This window comes from Chelonia mydas, chromosome 6, assembly GCF_015237465.2.
Source record: "Chelonia mydas isolate rCheMyd1 chromosome 6, rCheMyd1.pri.v2, whole genome shotgun sequence".
NCBI classification, from domain to species: Eukaryota; Metazoa; Chordata; order Testudines; family Cheloniidae; genus Chelonia; species Chelonia mydas.
The window spans coordinates 65,139,980-65,164,164 of NC_051246.2; the positions used below are offsets into that span (position 1 = coordinate 65,139,980).

General features: G+C 43.1%; 1 protein-coding gene across 5 annotated transcripts in view; it reads left to right on the forward strand.

Moving 5' to 3' along the window:
* Positions 1-24,185, forward strand: part of RAD51B (RAD51 paralog B) — a 631,962-nt gene that overhangs the window by 500,316 nt on the left and 107,461 nt on the right. The window contains exon 11 of one of the 5 annotated variants that reach the window (XM_037900284.2): positions 23,356-23,438. The exons of the other annotated variants lie outside the window; for them this stretch is intronic. Coding sequence (XP_037756212.1) covers positions 23,356-23,414 — 59 coding nt within the window. The 3' untranslated portion in view covers positions 23,415-23,438. The remainder of the gene's footprint in view (positions 1-23,355; positions 23,439-24,185) is intronic. 5 annotated transcript variants of the gene reach the window in all.

Below are 24,185 nucleotides of genomic sequence, written 5' to 3' on the forward strand. Positions count from 1 at the left end.
ACTTGCAGATTTTGTTATTTATTATTTGTGTTGTGGTAGCACGTAGGAGCCCACTGTTGGACCAGGACCCCATTGTGGTAGGCACTGTACAAACTCAAAATGAAAAGATGGTCCCTGCCCTATTGACTTCAAATAGTTTATGGGTATTCCACATTTCAAGTAGTCTCAAGTTAGGCATGCGAAAATTAGGGCAAATAAAATCAGTGGCCACTTTTCATGGGCTAAAAAAATTTAGACCATGTTAATCAGCATCTAGCCATGTACCATCGGACACTGGAAGCAGATTTCTGCCCTCTGATTGGCATGTCAACCATTCTCACAAGCAACATCATGTGGTGGAGGGCTATCACAGCATCCATGTCTCCTAAGGTCCAGGAGTGGGATCACGCTTCTTTGAAGGAACTAAGAAAGGCATGGCATATTTTTTAATGACTGCCTTGGCAAAAGGCAAGGGCAGCTGGGAAAAAAGAGAAACAACATATTCTGATGTGGCAAGTGCTCATGACCAGGCCATGAATACTAAGGCCTCATGAAAGAGCCCTGTAACATGTTTGACTAGTTTTGTTTAAAGATCTTCTAGATAGAAAAGATCCTCATCAGGGCAGTAGTGACCAGTGGCCTCTGTAAAGCAAAGGCAAGGCCATTAGGCCTTCATTGCTGTGTTCCATTCTGTGTTTGCAGTAGTTTTGCACTGTAGTGTTTGTAGGCATTCATTCCATTTTCAGCAGTGGCCCCAGTCAGCAATAGGACCTTTAAATCCCAGTGAGGAAAGAAAAACCTGCTTGTTTTGTTGGAACTAGCAAGCAAAGGACATGCTGAGCCAAAATAGAAATAGGAGCAGGGGCAGGGCAGGGCAAGGCCCTCCATTTCATTAGCTGGGCTTGGCTATGCGTGATTAAATACATACAAGAGACGCTGAATAGGGCCATGGAGGGAGAAAGACATTGTGGAATACAGAAAAGTCATTCTTTGCCACCCTCAGCTGGCTGAATATGGGATGGGACTTAATTACAAAGATAAAAGGAATTTATTTTAATTTTGGAGAGGAGTGAGCTCTTTTCCATTTAGTACTTTTTATCTGTGGGCCAGGGGGAAGCCTCCAACTAAATGAGCTAAAACGAATCCAGATAGCCCCAAGGTGCATGTTGGCCTCGCCTGTAATTTTTGCTGGAATAATTGTATCAAGGCACAATAAAAAGGACAAAATTATACAGAGCCCTGTTAGACTTTAGGGGGCAGTTCAGATTTGAAATTGACCTTCTGGGCCTGTTTCACACCAGGCATTTGAGGGGAAAGGGCATGTAAAGAATGGGGCTTTGACGCAGAACAGGGTATTGTTTGTACTGGGGCTCTGGCCATCTAGCACGACTTTGCTATGGGGCTTTACTGACTCATTTAGCTTTTAAATTGCTGTACGATAATTTTTATATTATGTTTATTGTAGTGTAGGCAGCCAGGGCTATTGAATGGGCACTTGTAGTAATACCTGTAGCCCCTGATCCTGGCCTGGGATATTTGCTCCCAGCCGGTTAGAAACTGGAATAAATTTAAATTTGGCCTGAACACCAAAGTTAACTTAACCTTTGCAAACCTTTCATGAGGTCTTTAGTGATCCCAAGTGTCTGGATCTCAATGTTATGTCTCTGATAAAAGATGGCACCTCCAGCAGCGCAGCACTCCATAGTGTCATGGTGGGGGGTAGATCGGAATCAGCTCAGCGCTGTTCTGTCTATGCTTAACTTTTGCACTGATTTAACTAAATTGGTAGAATAAACAATCCTACCTCTCTGATACTTGGTACCATGCAAAGAATAAACAATGTAGTTAAACTGGTGCAATCCCCCTGTGTGGACACCACTATTCTAGTATAAAGGTGTTTCTGTCAGTATCGCCTCACTGGTGTGTGTGTGTCCTCCTTCTCTACTCAACACATCTTGAATACACAATAATTCTCTCCTTGGACAGTTTCGCACACCCTGTCTGCTCTGATACAATAAATATAGTCTGTTCACACAGAGAAATCTTTTGCTTTTTTGAAACTCATTTAGCAGTGGAGATAATATTGAAGTCCAATTCATTGGCTGAGGATCATGGTTTGATTTGTATGTTTTTCTGCTGGTGAAAGGTGTGGGATACACAGTCCTGGAGACTAAAATCACCAGAACAGCAGCATATCGCAAGCTTCTCCCATATTTCTCTGTGCTTCTACTCTGATCCCTAGGGAGGCGAGCATATTAAGCATCCATATTAAGCATCCCAGTCCTTAGCCTGTGTGTTGAAATTGCAAGCAAGGGGCCCCATTCAGTGCTACCTGTGTGGTGTGATCATCAATTTATTGAGATGGTCAGTAACCATCAATATTTCATATTCGTTATTGGACATTCAATCAAGTGGAACGAGGAGTCTAGCCAATTTCGAGAGCTCCAGATCCAATCAGGAGTCCTGGGACTGGCTTAGTCTCTGCTGGAGAGCAAGGGCACCTAACAGCCCCCAAGGACCTGTCTCCAGCCAGGGTTCCTAAGGCTGCCAGGCTTTCTGCTGGCGGGCTGCCTGTGTTTCAGCAAAAGATTGGTCGAATCTGCCGTAGATTTGACAGAACATTTTGGCCCAACAAACTGACATTTTCTGATGAAATTTAGTTTTGTTAGAAAATTTCCAGCCGGCTCTACTCAACTACCAATAATTCGGTCCAGTCCTCTTCCCCCAATTAGTCCCCCACCAAGTATTGCCAATGTATGGGCTTGGAGGTTGTGTGTGTTTAAAGACTTTCTAACAACTAGCATTAACATAAATTTTACGTTTCTGAGTTTTGGTTGACCCCAGTGTTTCTCAGTATATGGTTGCTGAATCAACACTGCTGTTTCAGTTTACCAGTTGCTACAGATTTTAACTGCAAATTGATTGTGATACTCTATCCTAATTCTTTCATTCACCTTCTTCCTCCCTACCCCTCTTCTTCTCTTTTTCCCACTGTTTTCCCTTTCTCCTCATCTCCCTCACCCATCCACTTCCACATTTTCCCAATTCACCTTGCATTTTCCCCTTGCCTTCTCTCTATCTCTTCCTTTCTCCCACTTTACTTTCTCCCCTACTTCTGTTGATCCCCCATGCCATCAACGTTCTCTTCTCTCTCCCTCATCACCTTTTCCCTTCTTCCAGCCAAGCAGCTGCTTTCTCCATTCTGATTCCCATCCTCCTCTTCTCAGCCTAACTTATCATCTCCTCTGATTATTTCTTGAGGACAGGGGAGTGCATCAGGACTGTGGAGCATTAGTAACGTCATATAAACATACCCAAAAGACTCCATCTCTGTTTCCTTCCCTCCCTTCTAACTTCTTCAATGAATAAATACTAGCAACTGCAGGTCCAAATCGTGCATTGATTGATTTCACAGATTTTATTCCTTTACTTCCTTTTCACTGTGAAAATTTTTCTTTAGAAATCTAGGATTGAGAGAAAGAGGGAGATGCACGATTCTGTTCTTTTGTCCCCACATGGATCAAGAAGATTTCACTGTGGCCTTTTCCTTTATACATGGTACACTAACAGGGGGCCCTGCCTTGGAGAACTTTGTTTTTTCTTCCCCTGAGGTTTTCTTATAGACCTTTTCTTAAGTGAATGGAGAGGAGTGAGTTTCTTGTATCACAGCATTCTTTTCTTTCCCTCCTCCCTTCAGTGCAGTCACATCTCTAATTAATTGAATTCCCTACTAGCCCTTTTGTGAGTCATTTCAATTGCCCATTAGCAGAGGAGCCTGGGATTTGTGCTATGTTTTCAGTCATCTTACTGGAATTTTTCCTCTCCTTCCTCTCCCCCCTCTCTTTTTTTGTTATTGCTTTGGTCTGTGAAAGGCATTAGATGAGCTTTAGTACAGAGTGCCTATATTGTTCACAGACCCAGCTGCATACTTTTACACACTGCCTTGTGCGTCACAGCTATTCATCTTGTTTTGTACTTGGCTTGGCTGCAGACGCTGTAAATATGGTAATTTTAGATTCCCTGATTGGAAAGAGTTGCAGGGTGGGTCCGGTGGTAAGAACAATGTTTGATTTACTCTAGTTTGTACTAGTTTCACAGAGTTCTGGGGGTTTAAGGTTACAGCTGAAGTTAGACATGTTTTTTAATGCAATCTCTTTTTTTAGCGCTGTGAAACTGATGCAAGTGATGTCAGCTCTCTGTATGTATGTGCACAATTGCTGTTCTCTGAATATTCACAGTAGACTGTAGAGAAACTAAACTCAAGCAGGAGATACTGCCTTAATCCCAGGTACTGGAAGGATGAAATGGCAGTATTGTAGAATTTAAATGCACTTGCATAGGATGCTTTTATAAATGCAGTTATCAGCAAAACACATGGATGGAAAAACTCTTGGGTATGGAGTGGCCACGGACAAACTGAATTTCTTAGATAACCCTCAGGTACAGAGACAGTTTAAACTCAGGACAATCCCTGAATAAAGCACAATGAGTAATGCATTTCTAGAGTTTTTTTGGACTCTTTGGGTAGGATAGTAAAGGCTGATGTACAGGGTTTCTGGAGGATATTAGCACATCCTGGGCAGTGATAAAAGACATCTTTTGATGGATGCAGTGATGGCCTTGAAACACGCTGCCTGGAGAGCCTTACTTCTATTTTGAAGTCGTATTTTTACAGCATGTAAAATAAGGGAAGCACTTATATCCAGGATATTCCCTGGTATTCCCAGGCAATGTAGACATGGCTATGGCATCACTGGACACCAATCAGAAAGGTTTCCCTTACGTCCCAAGTTCCAAAACTGATTCACGACACTCACATTACTCTGCCACCTTCCGTATTGCTTCGTCCTGTGAGGTTGGAGTAAGCTACAGTTTATGACATGAGTGATTTGGCATGTGGTGATATTTGCTGTGAGACCTAAAGAGATGATTTTTTCTCATAGATTCAAAGTGATCTTGTCAATCTCTGAACTGACAAGGAAGACTTTTATTGAGGGTCCCTTGACATTTGTGCTTGCATATGCAGAATTTTTTCCTTCTTGGTCTCTACCCCTTTAAGGAAAGGAGGAAAGTAATGGTAGGAAAACAGTAATGGAAAAAAAATAAAGGCTTGCATGGACTGTCAAGAGCATTCTATGAGACCTATTTGGGAATTATTTTGTTATGCCTTTAAATTTTGAATCCCTTCCAGTAACTTTATTCAGGGGTAAATTTCAGGTCAGACTGTGATAAGACCAGCTTTTCCACACAGATCAGAGACATGGGTGACCAAGGAGAGGCATTTGAGAATATTTTAAGTCATTGAAATGAGACATTTGAGTACAGTGATGGGATGACATTGCTGGACTATATGAGGAATGATGTCATCAGGAACGTGAGACCAAGGTCTGTAGTATCAGAGAGAAACTGCAAGAGAGGAGCCTTGAGGTGGTATAGACAAGTACAACCGATGAAGGAAATTCCATTAGGGAAGCACTTGAGATAAGAGTATGTGGGCCAAGAATAAGAGAATGGCTTAGAAAATGGCAGACAAACTGCATCTGGGAAGATGGAGTAGATATGCAGCTAGCATTGGACCAGTAAGCCTGAAAAAGAGTGATCTGTGACCCAACCCCAGCTGGCTGGGAAAAGGGAAAGAATAAATTTCAGGGGGCTTATTAGGCTATTCTAGTGCTTTGTGTATCACAGGGCTGCATTGCTCAAGCCTAAATACATTAATTTTAAGAGAGAAACAGGCTGATGAAAGGTATCATATATGAGCCCTGGCAAGTAGCCATTCCCTATATATTCACAGGACATGCAGCAGCAGTGCAAACTGGGCCCATATAATGTAACTGCAGCATCTCAGACATCTGCTCTTGGCAGCACATTATCTAGTTAGTTCTTGTCTTCTGGGTTTTCTTGCAGGCATGCCATGCCTGGTAGCACATTACAAGCTGCTTTTTTAAAAAAAAAAAAAATCTCAGCCAGGCTTTGTGCTTTTTTTGGATCATGCGTACAATCAAAGGGTACGTCTCCTCTGAAGAGTTAACCTGGGCTCTTAGCCAGGTGTTACTCAATAACCCCCTCCCATCCACACACAAAACCCTCTGATAGCCAGGTTTGCTGGTGTTTTCAAACTGGGCTAGCTGACAAAGATTTGGGGTATGGGTTGGAACCTGGGTACTGATAACCCACCCTCTTTGTTTTGAGGACACAAGATAAATTACTCGATGCTGCTAGTGCTCCAGTGCCTTCCCACAGTTCCTCCTGCGCCTCCAGAAAGACGGATAATTCTCCCGAAAGAATCATAGAGTGGTTAAGCTTACTGCAGCACAAAGAACCATGGGATATGCCCTGAAGTTCTAGGGTGTGTCTACACAAGTGCTGGAAGGTACCAGCTCCAACTGTACTAGAGCACTAAAAATAGAAGTATAGCCATGGTGGTGGGACAGGCTGCTGCCCGAAGTACATGCCTTGGGATGGGATCATACTTGGGTGGTTAGCCTGTCCCATTACTTTCCCCACTGCAGTTATGCTTCTATTTTGCTAGCTTGATCAGAGCTAGCATGGGTATGGCTACTTGCACTGGAAATTGCACCTTCTGGCTCTAGTGTAGACACAACCCAAGTGGCAAACACAGGGATGGATTGTACTAGAAGTGGCTACAGCACCAGTGAACGCAGAGTAACTCAGGTAAGATTTTCAGTATTGCTGTTCACACACAGGCTAGGTTAACCCAGGTGCCAGTCACCCAGGCTAACTGCAATATGGACGTACCCACAGATATTATAGATGGAAAACCCTGTTAGATAGGCTAAGTCATACCCTCCAGCTAACTCAGAATGGTTCTTTGAAGTATGTTTTCCAGGGCTTTGTCCATTCTATTGATTGACACCAATAAGAAGTTTTTATTGATATTAACCTACAGTTTTCCCTTAGCCCAGTTTTATCCTGTTATCCTGATTACATTCATCCCATGGAGTTAACTTCATTTACATTTTGGGGTTTAAATGTTTCAGATACTGATACTTGTAAATGGATATACTCCAGCCCTTTCCCCACTGTCTTCCCCCTTAGTTATTGTTTAGATAAGCTATCTATATTTTGTTCTTTTAATTTTAATAAAATTCCATTTGATGCCCTGAATCTATGTTGCCCCATGTCCCTACAAGTCCTAAATCCACCCTGTAATTTTAATTGGATGCTGTGTTTTTCTTATAAAAAGCGGCTATGTTTCACTCCAGAGGTGGCTGCATTTTACTAGTGGATAAAATACTTCCCACCTAAGTGATCTAGTTTGTTCAATCTGTTGGTAAAGTTTAGACAGCATTTTGGGAACTATATGGATATGAAAGGCTCTATAGAAATGTAAGATGCTTGTATTCATAACTCTGCGTAGAGATTTTGCATACCACATTTTTTTAAAACATGTGCTCTGATCTGTAGAGCTGTTTTAAGACTTTGTGGGTTCTACATTATAAAACTTTTTAGAGCTTCATTGATTCCCAAACATGGAACATTTTGATTTCTGCATTCTATTCTGGGGTAGGAATGAGAGGGGAGTCATTTTTGATCAGACACAATTGTGTCTTTCAAAAGTTAAGAACTAGTAAAGATTTTTTGAAAAACCAAACCATGCAGGATTTTTCCATATCTAGTATAGTACCACTGTTAGATACCAAAACTTCTAGGTCTAGATCTTTGGTATCAGCCTAGCTCCACTCAGTGCAAGACTCAGAGGGGAGATGGCAAAGTTGGTTTTAATCTCTCCAATCCTATGATGAGCTGGGTAATCAGTTTGACCCCTGGCACAAGTTAGAGCACCTTCAAGATTTGAGCTATCATGTACCTGACTACAACAGTTTCCAGACAGTGATCTGGCCACCACCTGTTTACCCAGGTATGCACTGACACACTTTCTATGCTTTATACTAAAGGTGGTGGCCACTGGTGGGGCAGAATGGAGTGGCAAAGAGTCAGCTACACCAGCTCTGTGCCAACAGGGGATTCTAATGCACCAGGTGAACCCTTGGGTAGCCAGCTGGGCTGGCTTTAAAGCCTGCACACAGCAGAGGCCAGAATCTGTCCCTTAGTATCTAGAAGTGCTAGCTTTGTTTTCTTCCAAGCAAATGTGATAGGAGGAAAAATTATTACTATTTAATATTCATAATATGGAATAACTCAAGAGGTGTCGCTCAGGAAGGGACTCCATTGTTTTTACTATCTAAGAAGACAAGCAGCATATGAAAGGCTGGGAAGAGGGAAACAATCAGATGTATATGTTTCTTACAAATGTATTTATATTTGCTGTTTTGTATCATTTGAATGTGTAAATATCAGTTTTCCTCAACTGCTCCTCAGCTCTGCTGTCACGTTAGCCAATTTTTTGTAGGAGTCATGGCACAAGTGTTTCTTGAGAAGAGATCTGAAAGAGGAGAAGGTAGCAGCTTTACAGATCAGTTCAAGGAGTGTACCCCAACCAAGTGTACAGAGCAGGCTAGAAGACAATGTGGCGCTTATGGGAGGTATGGTCAGATGGGTGGTTGAGGCTGGCACTCATGGTGGAAGAGTGGGACAAGAAAGTGATGTTTTAAGAGACAAGAGTGAATAAATAGGGAGAGGCAGAATTGTGAAGGGCCCTGAAGGTCAAGACTGGAAGCTTGAATGAGAAGAGGGATTCAAAAGTGGGGTGATGTGATGGGAAGGGGCGGGGCGGGGCAGCTAGCCAGCAGCCCGGGACTTGGACCAGCTGGGGCAGGGTGGCCTGGGGCAGCTAGGGTGGTTTGGCTGGCAGCTCAGGGCTCCGGCAGGGAAAGGGGGTGGAAGGGCCGGGGCCTCAGGGTAAAGGGGCAGGGCCACAGGCTAGCCTCCCCGAATGGGCGCTTCACGTGCCGCCCATGCAGTTCATAATAATAGTTAGCATGCATGTAGCACCTTTTCACGTTCAAAAACACTTTGCAAACATTGGACCTAATCTTGTACTGATTGCTCTCAACTCTCCTTGTACTCTGGATATGAGTCAACAGTGTGCCCTTGTTGCCAAGAAGGCTAACGGCATTTTGGGCTGTATAAGTTGGGGCATTGCCAGCAGATCAAGGGACGTGATTGTTCCCCTCTATTCGACACTGGTGAGGCCTCATCTGGAGTACTGTGTCCAGTGTTGGGCCCCACACTACAAGAAGGATGTGGAAAAATTGGAAAGCATCCAGTAGAGGGCAACAAAAATGATTAGGGGGCTGGAACACGTGACTTATGAGGAGAGGCTGAGGGAACTGGGATTGTTTAGTCTGCAGAAGAGAAGAATGAGGGGGAATTTGATAGCTGCTTTCAACTACCTGAAAGGAGGTTCCAAAGAGGATGGATCTAGACTTTTCTCAGTGGTAGAGAATGCCGGAACAAGGAGTAATGGTTTCAAGTTGCAGTGGGGGAGGTTTAGGTTGGATATTAGGAAAAACTTTCACTAGGAGGGTGATGAAGCACTGGAATGCGTTACCTAGGGAGGTGGTGGAATTTCCTTCCTTAGAGGTTTTTAAGGTCAGGCTTGACAAAGCCCTGGCTGGGATGATTTAGTTGGGGATTGGTCCTGCTTTGAGCTGGGGGTTGGACTAGATGACCTCCCGAGATCCCTTCCAACCCTGATATTCTATGATTCTATGATACTCAGTGGGAATTTAGAGCACTTAAGTGTCTGTCAGGAACTACTCCATACCTTTATAGAATCAGGCCCATTATCTGGTTAATCCTGAAGTAAAGTATTATTATTCCCATTGTACAGAGGGGGATTAAGGCTGAGAGGTGAAGTGTCTTGCTCCAGTCACAAAGTGAGTCTGTATCAAAGCCAGGATTAGATCCAGAATTTCCTGATTCCCAATCCTGCATCTAATCCTCCTAGAGATCACGTCTAATCTAATCCTTCTTTCTGTAGGACTACACTTACTATAGATGGAGAGATGAGATTGTCTTTATGATATATAGATAATAATGATGTAGTGTCTATTGTATTGGAAGAAGATGGGGAAAGATTCCTTTTGTTGCCCCTGTGAAGAACTTGTAAATCAGCATTTTTATATATATATATATATAATGCACCTTCGTTTTGTCTGTCAGAGGCATCTGTAGGTTCTTTGCCGTGGATTGGGGCAGAGCAATGTATAATCAACTCATACCTCTCTCTCTCTCTCTCTCTCTCTCTCTCTGTATGTCCCCCACTGGCTAGCTTGATGGCAAAGCCACAGCCCAAACCCATCTATTTTCTCTCTGATCAGGGGAGGATTTGTATTTGATTTTACAAAGAGAGGGTGCTTACTGTACCAAGGAGGATTTCCTCCCTGCCCAGTACTTGGAGTGGGTTGGTGTGCTTTTCTGCATCCTTGATCTCTTACACTGGAAAAGGGTTGGGTGCTCTGCTCTGGAATCTCAGAGTGGGCTGTCATGCTTGCCCTCCATGAACCCCTAGATCTGGCATCTTACCCCATCCACAAGCCCTCCAGCAGCTGGAGAGGTTAAGCTAAAAGCAACATCCATAATAGCTGAACTCCCAATTTGAAATGTGTCCATTGTATCTGATGTGTGTGTGCTCAATTCAAAAACAACATATCCAGGCGAGTTCAGCCCTTACAAGTAGTACCCCTGGGCTTTTTTTATGCCAAAGCAGAGATATTTACCCAAGGAAAACAGGGAAGTGACGGGGTAACAGAGTACACATGTTATGAAAATATGCATGCAGGGACTGAAGAAAAAATAACATTCTGCCATAAGTAGCTGCCTTGTTCCCTCACTTTTTTTTTCCTCGAGATTAGAACCAGCCATTTCTTGTGCTCTTTCGAGCACCTTCTGTGGTTTCCTGACAGCTGGCTGGAAAGGATTGAAATTTGGCTTGAAAAATGGGCCATGGGTCATGTAATTTTCAGGAGGGGAGAAACTGAAATTCTCAGATTGGTCAAAATTCACATTTTCTCTTTCTTTTTTTATTGGGAGCCAGAACACTAAGGCAAAACCTTATTTCCAGTCTCAAATGATGGATTAATAAAAAATAGCTACAGAATCAACGCTCCACCCACATCCTCTCTCAACCAGAAATCAATTTATAATGGTAGACAAATGTCTGCTATTCAGTGTTGAGTATCTGCCCATTCTGTTACTCTCAGGAGTCAGATTTTGAGAAGAAAAATGTTCAATCTACTATAAGAATGTGTTGAGGGTTTTTAATGATGTGCCAACACTTATTTTCCAAAACCTGTTTCATTAACAAATGGACAACTCCAGTTTTTTGTCTCCAGTTTTTTGTATGCTAGCTACTGATTGTGCAATGTCAGAATTAGCAACATCAGTATACCCAGACTTATGGTCAGGCAAACATTTTCTGTCTGGGGGTTTGAATTTTCTTTTAAGCCTCTCCACTCCTTCATGTTATGGAGAACATGTTGTTTCCAAACTTTTTAAAGTGAATATGTAGCTCATGAATGAAAGTGCTGGCGTAATTGACCTCCACTTTAGGGAGGGAAGCTCCTCCCTCAGAAACAGAATTGTCCTCCTCCCCCTTTCCCCCCCCCCCACCCCGACAGAGAGGAGGGGCCACAAAGGTACTGCTGTCAATTGAGTTTAACAAAAGAAAACAGGTGTAGGGTCAGAGATGCAAGGGGAGGATGTCAATAGGAGACAACAAGCAGAGAACCCCAGACAGCAGCCACTGCTCCATGAAGAAATGTAGGGTGCCCAGTGGAATTCCAGCTGTATGTGGGAATGGTCAAGGGTAAAGAAAAATGACAGTACTGGTTTAAGAGCCCTGGAAGTCCTATCTTAACCCCAGAACAGTTACAGCATAGGCAGTAGTAGGGAAACTTTTTCACTCTGCCTTAATAGTATCGTATGCCTCAACCCTGCCTGTGAAAGGACCAGCTATAATGATGAAAGGGGGGGGGTTCAACTCTATGGTCCAATCAATCCTTGGCACCTCTGCTCAGACTACCAACAAACAGTCCAATTAATAATTGTAGTGATGACTTTGTGATGTGAACTTTGGTTCACTAGGACCTCAACTGACACATTCCCACACATTTTACACAGGCCTCTGAATAGTGAGTCCTTTATGGATGAATCTGTTAAAAGGTGAATGCATCATACAATAGCTGGTTTTAAATGAGTACAGCATGGTATATTCACTAGAATAGACGACATGACTAAAGACCTGGAGCTCCTGAATTTTTATCTTAACTCTGCTACCAATTCATTGAGTGGCCTTGGACAAATCATTTAACCTCTCTGACTCACTTTGGAAATAATAATATCTCCTTCAGAGGGATTGGGGAGGTAAATTAGTTAGTTTAAAAGTAGGTAATTTTTATTAATAGGCAAAAAGCAACCTACAAAATATGGGAAAACAGGCCAAATGAATGAATCTGTTCAGCCTATTTATGTCTATGCTCCAAATGACAAAATCTGACTCAAATACTTGATAAAAGATTAAATTTACTGGACCACATTTACCTCTTGCATAAGTGAGTTACATTGACTTCTTTGGAGCTGTGCCCACTAGCACCAATGGTGAATTTAGCTCACTGTCTTCAGTGTGTAACTAAACCAAATTCTCTAAAACAGAAGAGTCAAACTCATTCTGAGGTGATGGCTGAATTACACTTTTAGTTGTGGCCTGTGGGCCAGAGAAACAAAAATCAGTGGTAAGAGGTATATTTCACAATCTTCAATTGCAGAATGTGCCTTTTTAGTGGTAGTAACTCTTTCTCCCCCACACCCTTAGCAGAAAGTCAGCAGGAAAGTAGATTGGCTGGTGGAGGCCAGAGCAGGTCATTCCCATAAGCCTTGTGTCACCAGTCTCCATCTACTTTTTGGATATAGTCCAGGCACTCAAGTTTAATTAAGGAATATTTAATGAGGAAGGCAACACAATTGAATGGTTAGAGAAGAGCAGTGGGAGGCAGGATTTCTGAGTTCTAATCTCAGCTACACCTTGGAGACATTGGCCAGCCGCTTCAACCCTCTGTGATTCACTTTCTCCTTCAGCAAAATGGGTATAATAATATTTATGAACTTCACAGACTTAATTAATTAATGTTTGTAGAACTGTTAGAGTCTCTGACAACATTTGCTTTTAGAACTGCAAAGTATTCTTATTATATCATAACTTTGAAGAAAACTGCTATCTACTTTTTGGTGGTGTTTATATGAGCTGGTCACAGTAGCAGTGGCAGTTCCATTCTTCAAACCCTTATTTTCCATACAGTATATTTCATTCTCTATTGTTCAAAATCCCTTTTAGAACACTTAACAATAAGGTTTCTCTCCTAACTAGTTTGGTCCTTTTTCATTTGGCAAACAGTGATTTGATTTTTTTCTTCTTTCCTGTTTATCTAAAGTAGCTGAAGGAAAGGGACACATTGCGTCAAGGCTGACAGGGCAAGAATTAGACCTACTGTATGTACCAGTTATATTCTAGATCACAGGCACTTCCTTTCTCCTCCTCCACACCCGCAGCCAGCTCCGCTCCATTCTTTCCAGCAGGCAGGGTATTGAAATGTACAAGACTCCTGCTCTTTGAAGTGCTGGGAGACCAAGGTTCTTGTAAATTTCCTTAAACTGCCAGTTCACAAGCATGAAGAGAACAGGTACAGTGGAGAGGGAGGAGGGAATGCTTCCTGTGCACTGCTGCCAACGGATTTGCCTTTGGAATGGTTGCCTAGTACTACAAGAGTTTTTGTAGATGTTTGGTATTTTAAGGTCTGCTATGCCAATTTAGACTCACCCTACACTTCCTTGTGTAGGGGCAAATTCTTTTCAGGTTTATATCTCCTGCATACTTGTTGACTTCCATGGAGATGCACAGCATGTATATTAATACAAAATTTGGCCTCCTGGAGTCACAAAGGCCTTGTCTACATGGAAAATTTGCACCAGTTAACCTACTGTGTGGACACACTTATTTTGGTTTAGTTTTAACATGTCCCAGAATAAAAGTGTCCACACTGGGATTTGCACCAGTTAAAATATCACTTTTAGTTAAACTTTCACAAGCCTTACATTCAGTTAGACTCCCTTAGACTAACTTACACCCACTCTACTGATGCCTATAAAGGAGTCTAAATTGATTTAATTTATATGCCATGGAGCAGTGTTACTATATCCTCCACTGTGTCAACTATTTTGTGTTGTATCATATGTCACCTGTAGATGTGGGCACTACACATCTAATTCCATTTCCCAGTCAATGCTGAACACTAGACAGAGCAGGTTTCAGCTCTAAACCCTATATGGTACCTCACTTATCACTTCTCTCTGGAGTAGTTTACTGCCATTAATTATGATTCTTTGGGTGCTCCCTACAAACCAGCTTTTAGCCATTTCTCTGTTGTTTTTTTACTTTGTTCACCAAAGGCATGATCCAATGTCCCATGAAGGCAGTGCAAGTTTTTCCACTGACTTAAGTGGGCATTGGATCAGACCATAACTGCCTGTGTTGTGATGAAGGAAAGACAAGAAAAAGGGAACAACCTTCTATGCAAACCAGGAAACCCATTTTAGAAATAAGAAACAAATATGTAGGATTCCATGAGCCAAGCTCAGAGATGATGTATAAAATGGTGTAGGTTAGACAACATCCCCCTCTACAAACACTCACACTAACTTTCATTCTCCATTATGCTCTGTTAGACTCCCTTAGATGGACTTGTATCTCCTTTACCCGTGTGTAAGGGATTATAAATTAGTGTTGCAGATCCAACTTAAGCCACTTTATACATTTCCTCTGCATTTTGCCCTTTGTATTTTACACTTGATGCACAGATGTAACTCCCCACTAGGAGTTACATTGTACATCAGATACTCTTTTTAAAGGGATCTTAAATATGTAGGCTGCTTAACAGGGAAGAGATTTTAGTGGAATAGCAGATGAGAGCAGAGATTGTGCACCCACTTTAGCTCTCTACTATCCAGACTGTTTCATGCCCAAGCTTGCTCTAAAACTTGTAGGTATCGCCAACCTCTCTCATTGTGTTAAAATTAAGGTGATAAAAAAGGACTGATCCTTTAAAGGAGCTAGGTCCTGTGACTCCGTCGCTTTTAGGAGGGAGGAGGACTCAGCTAGAGAAAAAAACAGACCTCCAACTGCGGCGCACTCTCTTTCCCATCTTAGTAAGTGGACCAAGGTGAACAACTGGTACTCCAAAGTGGGGTTGCTCATCTAGATCACTTCATTGTATAGGAACCAACCCAGCCTTGCCATATGTGACTAGACAGCTGTGAAATGGCTACTAAAGACTGTCAAGTATAGAACCTAGAACTCTGTTTCTGTGTCTCTTTAGAACTGAAAGTAAAAGACTGAATGATTCCTAACTAATGACTCCACACCAATGTGAAGAATAAGATCATTACAATAAAATACAGTTCCAATTCTGCACAAGATTCACAACTGTCTGACGACTGTCCAGTAGCTAAGGTGAAATTAATTAGGGGATCTCACTCCAGCTCTTAGTGGTCAAGAGGCCACAGCACAAATATACACCACCACAGTTAGTACTGATGTCCTATTTGTCAGTCAGTGAGGTCAGGGACTGAATGGGTCATGGAGACTGCCTTCCCCTCCCACCTGTAGCCCTGGTTCCTCTGGGATGACACACATTGGTACAGCAACGTTTTGGGGAAGCTGATGCTGCTGGTCTATCCATGTTGTACCTGTTCTTTGGATAACGAGAGGAGCTCTGTCTCCAGGGCTGTCAGAGCTGCACCTTTCACCTTCTCTAAATTAACTTTAAAACAGATTTAAAATTTTTCATTAAAGCTAATGTTTAGAATCAGATTTACACAAGTTAAAGAGGAAGGTACTGTACATCTGGGGTCAGGTTTGAGTTATGAGAGATGACAAGTATTGATTACAAGGTTTACAAGATACATACATATTACATAACCAGCATAGACCCGGATTGGGGTGCAGGAGTTTTTAAAGTGTCAGTGGATAAGTGGCCTCGGGTACGCCACCCATGGAATGATTTTCAGAGTCCAAGTCAGTGTTGGTGTAATGAAGAGGTACATGGGTGGGGTGTGTCCCTTGGTTCGTCAGGGGAGGAAGTGGGTTATTTCCCTGACTGGAAGTTGTGTTTACTCACCCTAGTACTGATGGTGGCCAGTGATGTGCTCCATGTAAATGTCTCTGGACCACCTGATGATGTCGGACATAGTAAAACAAAGATTTGCCCAAGTAATCCTGCTTTTATTGTGCTTTGTTTTCCCTATGCTAAGTGATCCTTTGCAAAAGGAGAGACCTCAGAGGAGGGGTATTTGAGGAAGGAGACAGGAATCTTTATCTTTACACCTGCAAAGACAAAAAGAGTGCTTAGGGCAAGGGTATTGTTAGTCTGTAAAATTCGAGGCAATGACCTGCAAAGGAAACCTGAAGAATGAGCCAAGCAAAGAAATATGTGCAGAACTGCCCCCACTATCCAGGCTGCAGGGGACATTTAGCACATAAATAAGTCTACAGTAATCTTTTAAGAAGTTCTCTACAGCTCCCACAGACTCCTCTGGGCAGTTCTGTGTTTGCTGCTGCTGTCACTGATACCAGAAATGGAACGGTAGTTTATTATAGGCAGAGCTGGTAGCTATAGTCAAGTATTCCTATCTCTTTCCATTATATGACCCAGTTTTCAGCTGCTTATAACTTGCCAAGCTTCAACCACTTGAGCTGCAGGTTTCCATGCCATGTGTCTGTTCCAGATTGTGTGTGTTGGGGTGGGGGGTTGTTTTGTTTTGTTTTTAGTTTCTGCAAAAACAGTTCATCAATTTCTGAGAATGAGTTTAGGGAAAATATGTTGTTTTGCCAGTGATAAATTCTTAGTGACATTTTCTTTACAATTTCTAGTCCCTCCATGCTTGGAGCACGGATTTGGAATTTGGCTTGGGGAGAGGATCTCCTTCCTCCCAGAGAGGAGCTTTTTCTTGTCCTCATGAAAACCCACCCAACTTTGGCCAAATTATAAGACTCTGAAGATTTTCCTGCAATTGTTCCTCCCAGCTTCTAGGGACAGCTGTGGCACTGGGTGCCAGAACTGATAGCAGAAATTTTCTCTCTCCTGTGTTCCCAGTACTCCCCGTGCTGGCACCCTGGCAGCTGGAGAAGGAGGGAGCTGCCTGAATTGAATGCAAAGGGGCCGGTTTCCCAACCTATGTGGGTTTTGTTTTTGATTTTTTTCTGATTGGGCTATTTTTGAAAGGCCTTGCTGACAAAAAGTCTTGAATCAGTAACAGGTGACGTTTGGGGCTACAGATCACCCAAATCTTGCCACAAGAAAGTGACATTACTGTCCCCCCACCCCTTTTGCTCCCCAGTCCTTGTCTCTTTGCTGCTACCTGGTAGCCTTTTGAATGAGGTGCTGTCATTGAGGCGCATGCGCAGCTGGACCAAATCTTCCTCCCTTGGCCATCGGAAGCCACATGGTGTATGTACGGTAGGGAACAGAGCCCCACTGGTCCCTGCATAGCTGGGCTTCCTATTGGCTGCAGGATGTATCGAGTCAGGCAGGGAGGCAGCCAGTGGGGAGACAGGGTTGGGGTATCAAACCAGAAGCAGCCCATGTGTGAGTGAGATGTGGCTATTACAATGTGGCCAACCTCAGTGACTTTCTTTTGAAATGGCAAAAATTGGGGGGGAGGGGGAGATGTGAAGCAAATTGTTGTTTGGTGATTTTCAGGCTACACTTTGCATGCAATCAGCAAAAACTCAAGCTTTGAGGTTGGCAGCACTGTGTGAGGAGTAGACCAGGGACAGGCTAGGAGCAGTGGGAGTAGAGGGGGAGAGCCAGTAGCTGAGGGAGACTAGAACAGGCTGGGGGGACAGGGCAGAAGGCTCTCCACTGGCCTCCAGAAACTCAAACTGATGCCAGGATTTTTGGTGCTCAGCATTCCTCTGCCATCTGGCAATAGTATGTTTCATTCCCCTCAAGTGACTGGTCCATAGAGAGGATAATGTCCTTCTACTTCTATCATTTACTCCATTAGTGCAGGCAGTAGTGGTCTGTGCTGTGACTCTCTAAAGGTCTCAACCCTTCTGATGACCCAGGTTAGTGTCAGTATAGTTCCATAGGATGGAATTTCTGGGGGTTTCGTTTATTGGTTTGTTTGTTTGTTTGGGGGGGTTATTTTCAATTTGTTTGTTTTTTTAAACTTAGGAAGTTCTGTACAAAACCATGTGCTCTGTGTATATATACTAAAATAATTTAATAAAGGGGAATTTTGAAAACCATGCAATATACAGCAACAAAACAATCCAAACTCCTGTGACTAATCTGATCCCCGATGGGCCTTTTCCGTGCAATCACTGAGGCCTTGACTACACTGCCACTTCACAGTGCTGCAACTTTCTCGCTCAGGGGTGTGAAAAAACACCCCCCTGAGTGATGCAAGTTTCATCACTGTAAAGTGGCAGTGTAGACAGTGCACCAAGTGCTGGGAGCTACTGCCCTCGTGGGGGTGCTTTAACGTTGCTAGTGAAGACATACCCTGAGTTTTCTTGTATCTTTGACTTCCCAGAACAGTGCATTTTGAGGGATCAGGCACATAAAAAGTAGGAAGACTTTGCGTGAGCCAGAAATAATTTTAAAGGTTATTTAAGACTTATTTCTGTGCGAAATCAACCTTCAGTTTTTGTGTTTCCTCTGTAAGATCATGTCTGTCTCTCTGAGTATGTCTACACTGCAGCTGGGACCAAGCCTCCCAGTGGTTGTAGATAAACTCATTCTGGTGAGGCTTGAGCTAGTGCACTAAAAATAGCAGTGTGGACTTAATGGTTTGGGTGGGAGCTTGGGCTCTGAAGCCCACCTGAGCCCCCTTGGCTTGTGCTCAGGTGGCTAACCCGAGTCTCCTCTGGAGCCACAATACCCACACTGCTATTTTTAGCGCACTAGCTCCAGCCCCATTAGTGTGAGTCTGTCTGCCTGAGCTGGGAGGCTTGCTCCTAGCTGCAGTTTAGATATACCCACAAAGGATAGCTCATCTGTTTAAGAAACGTGGTAGCAGTAGTAAACATACAGTTTTTGGCTGGGGGCATCTGTTTCCTTGGTGATGACTAGATTTGTGCCCCAGCCCAGATCTAAGTTTCTCTAAAGTTTGGGGATGCTCAGATGTAGCGTTTGGTTTGGGCCCATTTCTAGTGATAATAGTAGTCAAGCTTGCTCCAAACTCCTGATATTTTAAGGTTTTGTGTTAAGATAATGGCAGATTTTAAACTCTTCTCATCTTCCTACTTTTTCATCAGAAACTGAAAGTGTCTTGATTTGTGGGGGTGGGAACTCTTTTAAATGACAACTGTGAAATCTTAGGAGACTGTAAAACCTATCCCAAAGCTCAGACCCATTAGCATGTTAGATTTACCTTGGCATGACTGTCTAAAAGTTTACCAGAATGTACACAAATAGTTACTGGTTCTAAGAACTGTGCAGACCTCAGTTTTGCATATGGCAGTGTCTCTAAACCACAACTCACAAAAGAATGTCAGTGTGATGTTTGGCTAGTTAAAGGAGGGCAGCACTGCTGAAGCAAGCTTGTGGTTTGACATGCATGCAGTAAGAGTCCCAAATATTAGATTATTTTTCTCAAACGTGTGATCATTTATTTTTTCCTCAGCTTGAAGCAGCAGCACCTGTGTAACCTTGTTTAACTGGCTTCAAGCGCCTTCCTGCTCTCAGCTAATATTCTGCCAACTTGACAAACATTTTCCTCTCTAACTACAAAATACTCTGAAAGCTGTATTCTCAGTGATTTAATAAAAGGAAAACTGCAATGGTTAGTTGCAGTATTGTGTGTGTGTGTGAGAGAGAGAGATGATTTTTTCAAAACTGTTTTAGAAACGCTTGTCTCATAACTGAATGTCACCTAGGTTTCTCTTAATGAGAGCTGCCATTTTACTGATAAAGTGGATGCGCTTAAAATGTTTCTCCTGGTCTGAGAGAAATTACCAGTTCAACTGGTATTCCCCATTTTCAGCATAGGGCATATCTCTCAGGCTAGCAGAACCTTTCAAAACAGAAGAAACTTTTAAAAGGCAATCACAGTACTTCACTCCAAAAAAAAGGAGGCAGGAGAGAAGAGTGGCTTGTCCACATTGGTTACTGAATGGCATTGTACTTCCCACTTGCCCTCTTTTGGCATCTAGCCCTGCCTCCCTGCACAGAGTTGCTTTGGCTTTCATGCTACTTCTTACCCACTACAAGCTGAACTGATTTTACACTCCTCAGTTTATAATCTTGGGGAGGGATCAAGAACTGATAGCGGAGGAAGTCACCCCAGGAGAAGCACAAGTTCCTGGCAAGAGGAGGTGAGACAAGGCTGGATTTGCTCCTCCCAAGAGTCCCAAATGTTCTGCCCCCTCAGTGACCACAGAACCTTGTTTCAGTGGTGAAAAGTCAGTTAGCTCTTTAATCAGCTAAGGGGTCACTAGTAACACGTGTGAAGGAAATTGTAAAAATGTTCATCTCAACACTGTCCCTTTAAGCATTTGTCATCAATGTGCAGTATTTAACTCCGTATCAACAAGTGAAACAATGAGGATCAAGAAATACTTTAAAAAATTAAACCACCAAGGCGGGCTTTGTATTTCCTTTCCTGTAGAACATATTTGGAGCTTCCCTGTCTCCAGTTGGTTGTGGGAGTAGAGCCAGCCCATAATGGTTGCAGAGCACAGTATGTGCACAGGGAAAAGGGCTTTCACCTGATTGATGACTCTGGAAAAGTTTGCAGCATGAGGAGTGCTGAAGCTGGTAGCGCTGAAGTTTGTTTGGAGGGTGAAGGTGGATGTTTTTTTCAAAACCTGGCAGTTATTCCCTGTGAGGCACAATAAATGGTGCGTGAAGGGTCTTGTTTCATCTCCTTGTGAGCGCTCCGCTCCATGAAACCTTTTGAAGTGGTTGCCAGAGGATATAGCTGAGATTGGTTGAGCTTCCTCAGGGCTCTCTCCCCTGGTTGTGCAGCCATCCTTTTGATTTGGCTCTAGAATGTTCTATTGGCAGGGCTGCCTGGCAGGACTTTGCTGTCATGGAGAGCCTGGAATAGGTGATGACGATAAGCCCCCTACCTTGATATACGTGGTGATCTGAGGGTTTGAAGAATCTACGGTAAAGTGTGCAATCTTATTTGAAATCCATGAAGCATCTTCCACAGTTTCAGAATCCTCCCCCTCCCCCCTACTCACGCCTATTTGCTCCTTCATTGGCACTACAGTGCCCCAATTTTAGCACAGATTCCTCAGAGTCCATGTCTCTCTCTGTTTCTACTTGACCTGATATAAACTGATCCTGCCCTCATTTTCATCTGATATTGCAAATATCTTATTGTTCCAAGTGACTTAAGCTTTGCATAAGGATTTTGAAGTCCCTTGTAGCATCTTCCTCAAGAACTGCTGCCAGCCTTGAGCTTGGGGAAATTTCAGATGGCTCCAAGGGGAAGAGGAGACAACTGAAATTGCTGAATCCTTTCAAACATGGCGATTGTTATTCTGGAAGATTCCGCATGCAGCTGGGCAGGGAGGATGTAGGTGTCATAGGTTAGCTCAAGATTTACAGGTTAGAGATGCAGAAAAAGCAACAGCGTGTTAGGCAGGATATCAGGGAATGTGGAGTTAGCCTCAGAATAGCACTTTAAAGCTTCATTGTTTTGGGAGGAAGGGGCATTTAAAAGTATCCAGGAGGTGGTAGGAGAAAGGAGATGAAGGGAAGGTGGCACAGACCTTGCGTATCTAACTCTGTTTCATCTGCAAAAGTGAGGCCAGAAATCTCATGAGAACAGGGTTTCCTATAAGATTTCAGGTCCTTCTTGCCTCTGACCAGCTCAGAAATACTGTGAGTGTGGCCTGTTTTGTGGTATATTGGTGCTTCCCTTTGGAATCTGAAAGTGCAGAGATGCTTGAAAATGAGGCAGGGGATTTATCTTAAATGTCAAAAGCAAAAAAAAAAAAAAAAATTGGAAATTTTGGAGCGGGGTTTGATTTCTGGGCAGATACTCAGGACAAATCTTATTTTGTTTGACCACTTCCCCCTACTAACGGGTGACATTTTCAGCAGTGATATGATGGGCAAAGCCCAGGGAGATTCCATAGCATTGCCTTGTTTTGCAGCTGGCTGTGAATAGAACACATCAGCTACAGAGCAAGGCTCACTCCAGTTCAAAAGGGGATGCGGTGATCCTTTGTGCGCACATACACACATGCCAGATTAAACCAGTTCTCTCCTGCTTGCTGGGGAGTCTCAGTTACACTATCTGAAGCCAGAGTTTGGTTTAAGCTATTCTAACTCCTGATTGCTGTCTCCCTGCCTCCCTCTCTCAGCACAGAGCCTGCAAAATACTCCCCCCTTCCAACATGCATGGCACAAAAAGTAAAGTGGACTCAAGCTTCCCTTTGCAGTTGGTACTTATCAGTCAGAACACACACACACAGGTCATACGTGGGAGCTCACCAAAGCGCTAGATCAGTGAGAGTTGGTCAGGGGAGGGTAGCAGGAGGAACAGGACTGGATTCTTTTTTTATCATCATCATCATTATTATTGTTGTTGTTGTTGTTGTCTGCAGTTTAAGAAGAGAAAAGGAAGAAAGATTACAGCAGCTTTGCTATTAAATGAAAAGATTAGCGTGCCTTGGATGCTTTGCTGGGGCGTGATGAGATTTGCAGCAGATGAGTTGGTTGCTAGGTGATACTAATGAAAAGCAGGCCCTGAAAACTGCTGTGCCGTGAAGGCCCCAAAGTTATCTTGCCTCCCTCCCCCATCCCCCACGCAACCTTCCAAATATTTATAAAATCCTCACCAGAAACAAAAAAGCCAGACACAGAGCTGGCTTTTGACAGCTCTCTTTTCCTGAGCTGCTTGTATGAGACACACACACAGTCAGCTTTTTTCTTACAACTTTTTTTTTTTTTTTTAAAGCACTGGCTCCTCAACCCAGCCCAGTCTTGGATTTTGGAGTTCACTCGGAGTTTAAGGGCTGTGTGTGTGTGTGTGTGTGTGTGTTGGAGGGGGATGATGTGTGTTTGTTTTCTGTTTAATTCCATCCTCAAGCTGAGATCTAACTCTTCTCTCTCCCTGCTTCCTCCCAACAAGCCTCCTTTCCCTTTCAAGGCCCTCAAACACAATGGGCTTATTTTCCCATGCTCCCTAGGAAAGCTTGGGATAGGCAAATGAAAGCTGCTGCCTCTGAGGACCCTTTTAAACTGAAAAATTGAGTATTGCTCAAGCTACAGACATAATTCTGGCTATTTTTACAAACGACCCAAGTCTCACTTCCCTTCTCAGGAGTATCAGCATTCTTAGATTTCCTACCATCTGTCCCTTTTAATTTTTTTAAGTAACTTAGTGCTGGTGTGACCATCTTGAAGGCTGATGTATTCTTCTGTTTATCAACAGAACAGCAGAGCAAGCTTCTCCTCATTGCCCTGTTAACTTATCTCGATCCTAAAGTGTGAACGGACCACATCTAGGAGTGAGAGGTAATGTCTCCATGGCCCAGTCAGTCCAGAAACTGCTATTAAGGGGGACAGTTAGTGCCAGTTGTGGTGGTAATGATCTGATGATGTACACATCTGTCCAAGTTAGAAAACACCCAGATCATTTCATATAGGCTGCCTAACAGTCATCAAGTAGTAACACCTTTTGGTTATTATGCTGGCCTGGTCTAGATTTAAACCAATGACCTACTGTAGTGATTAAAGACTCCATATCTGACTATCAGTCTGTCTCATGCATGTGTTACCATGTCTTATTCTAAGGGGTCCATTCTCTCCTCAGTGTATATGTGTATTTCCCATGAATGCTACTAGGGAGTTGTGAGCATGAATCAGTGAGAGAAGAGAACTGAAAATTATTACAAAGACTTAGCTGAGGGTCTCAGTCAAAACAATGCATACCTCAGTTTGTCAGAACCTGGGAATTACCTGTTCTGTTCATTCCCTCTGGGGCACCTGGCAACAGCCACTATTAGAAAACAAGATACTGGGCTAGATGGACCTTTTGGTCTGACCCAGTATGGCTGTTCTTATGTAGAGCACCAACAATACATGAAGAGCCTAGAGAAGCTACTGGCACTTTGGGAAATGGAAACAAGGGTCTGTTTTTATTATTTGTTTTGTTTTTTAACTACACTGGTTTTCCATATGCCTTTCTCCGTGACTCCAATATAAATTGCTCAGGTGGTCAGAGTTTGTGGTGCCAAGCACAATCTTGCGAAGACTTTGCTT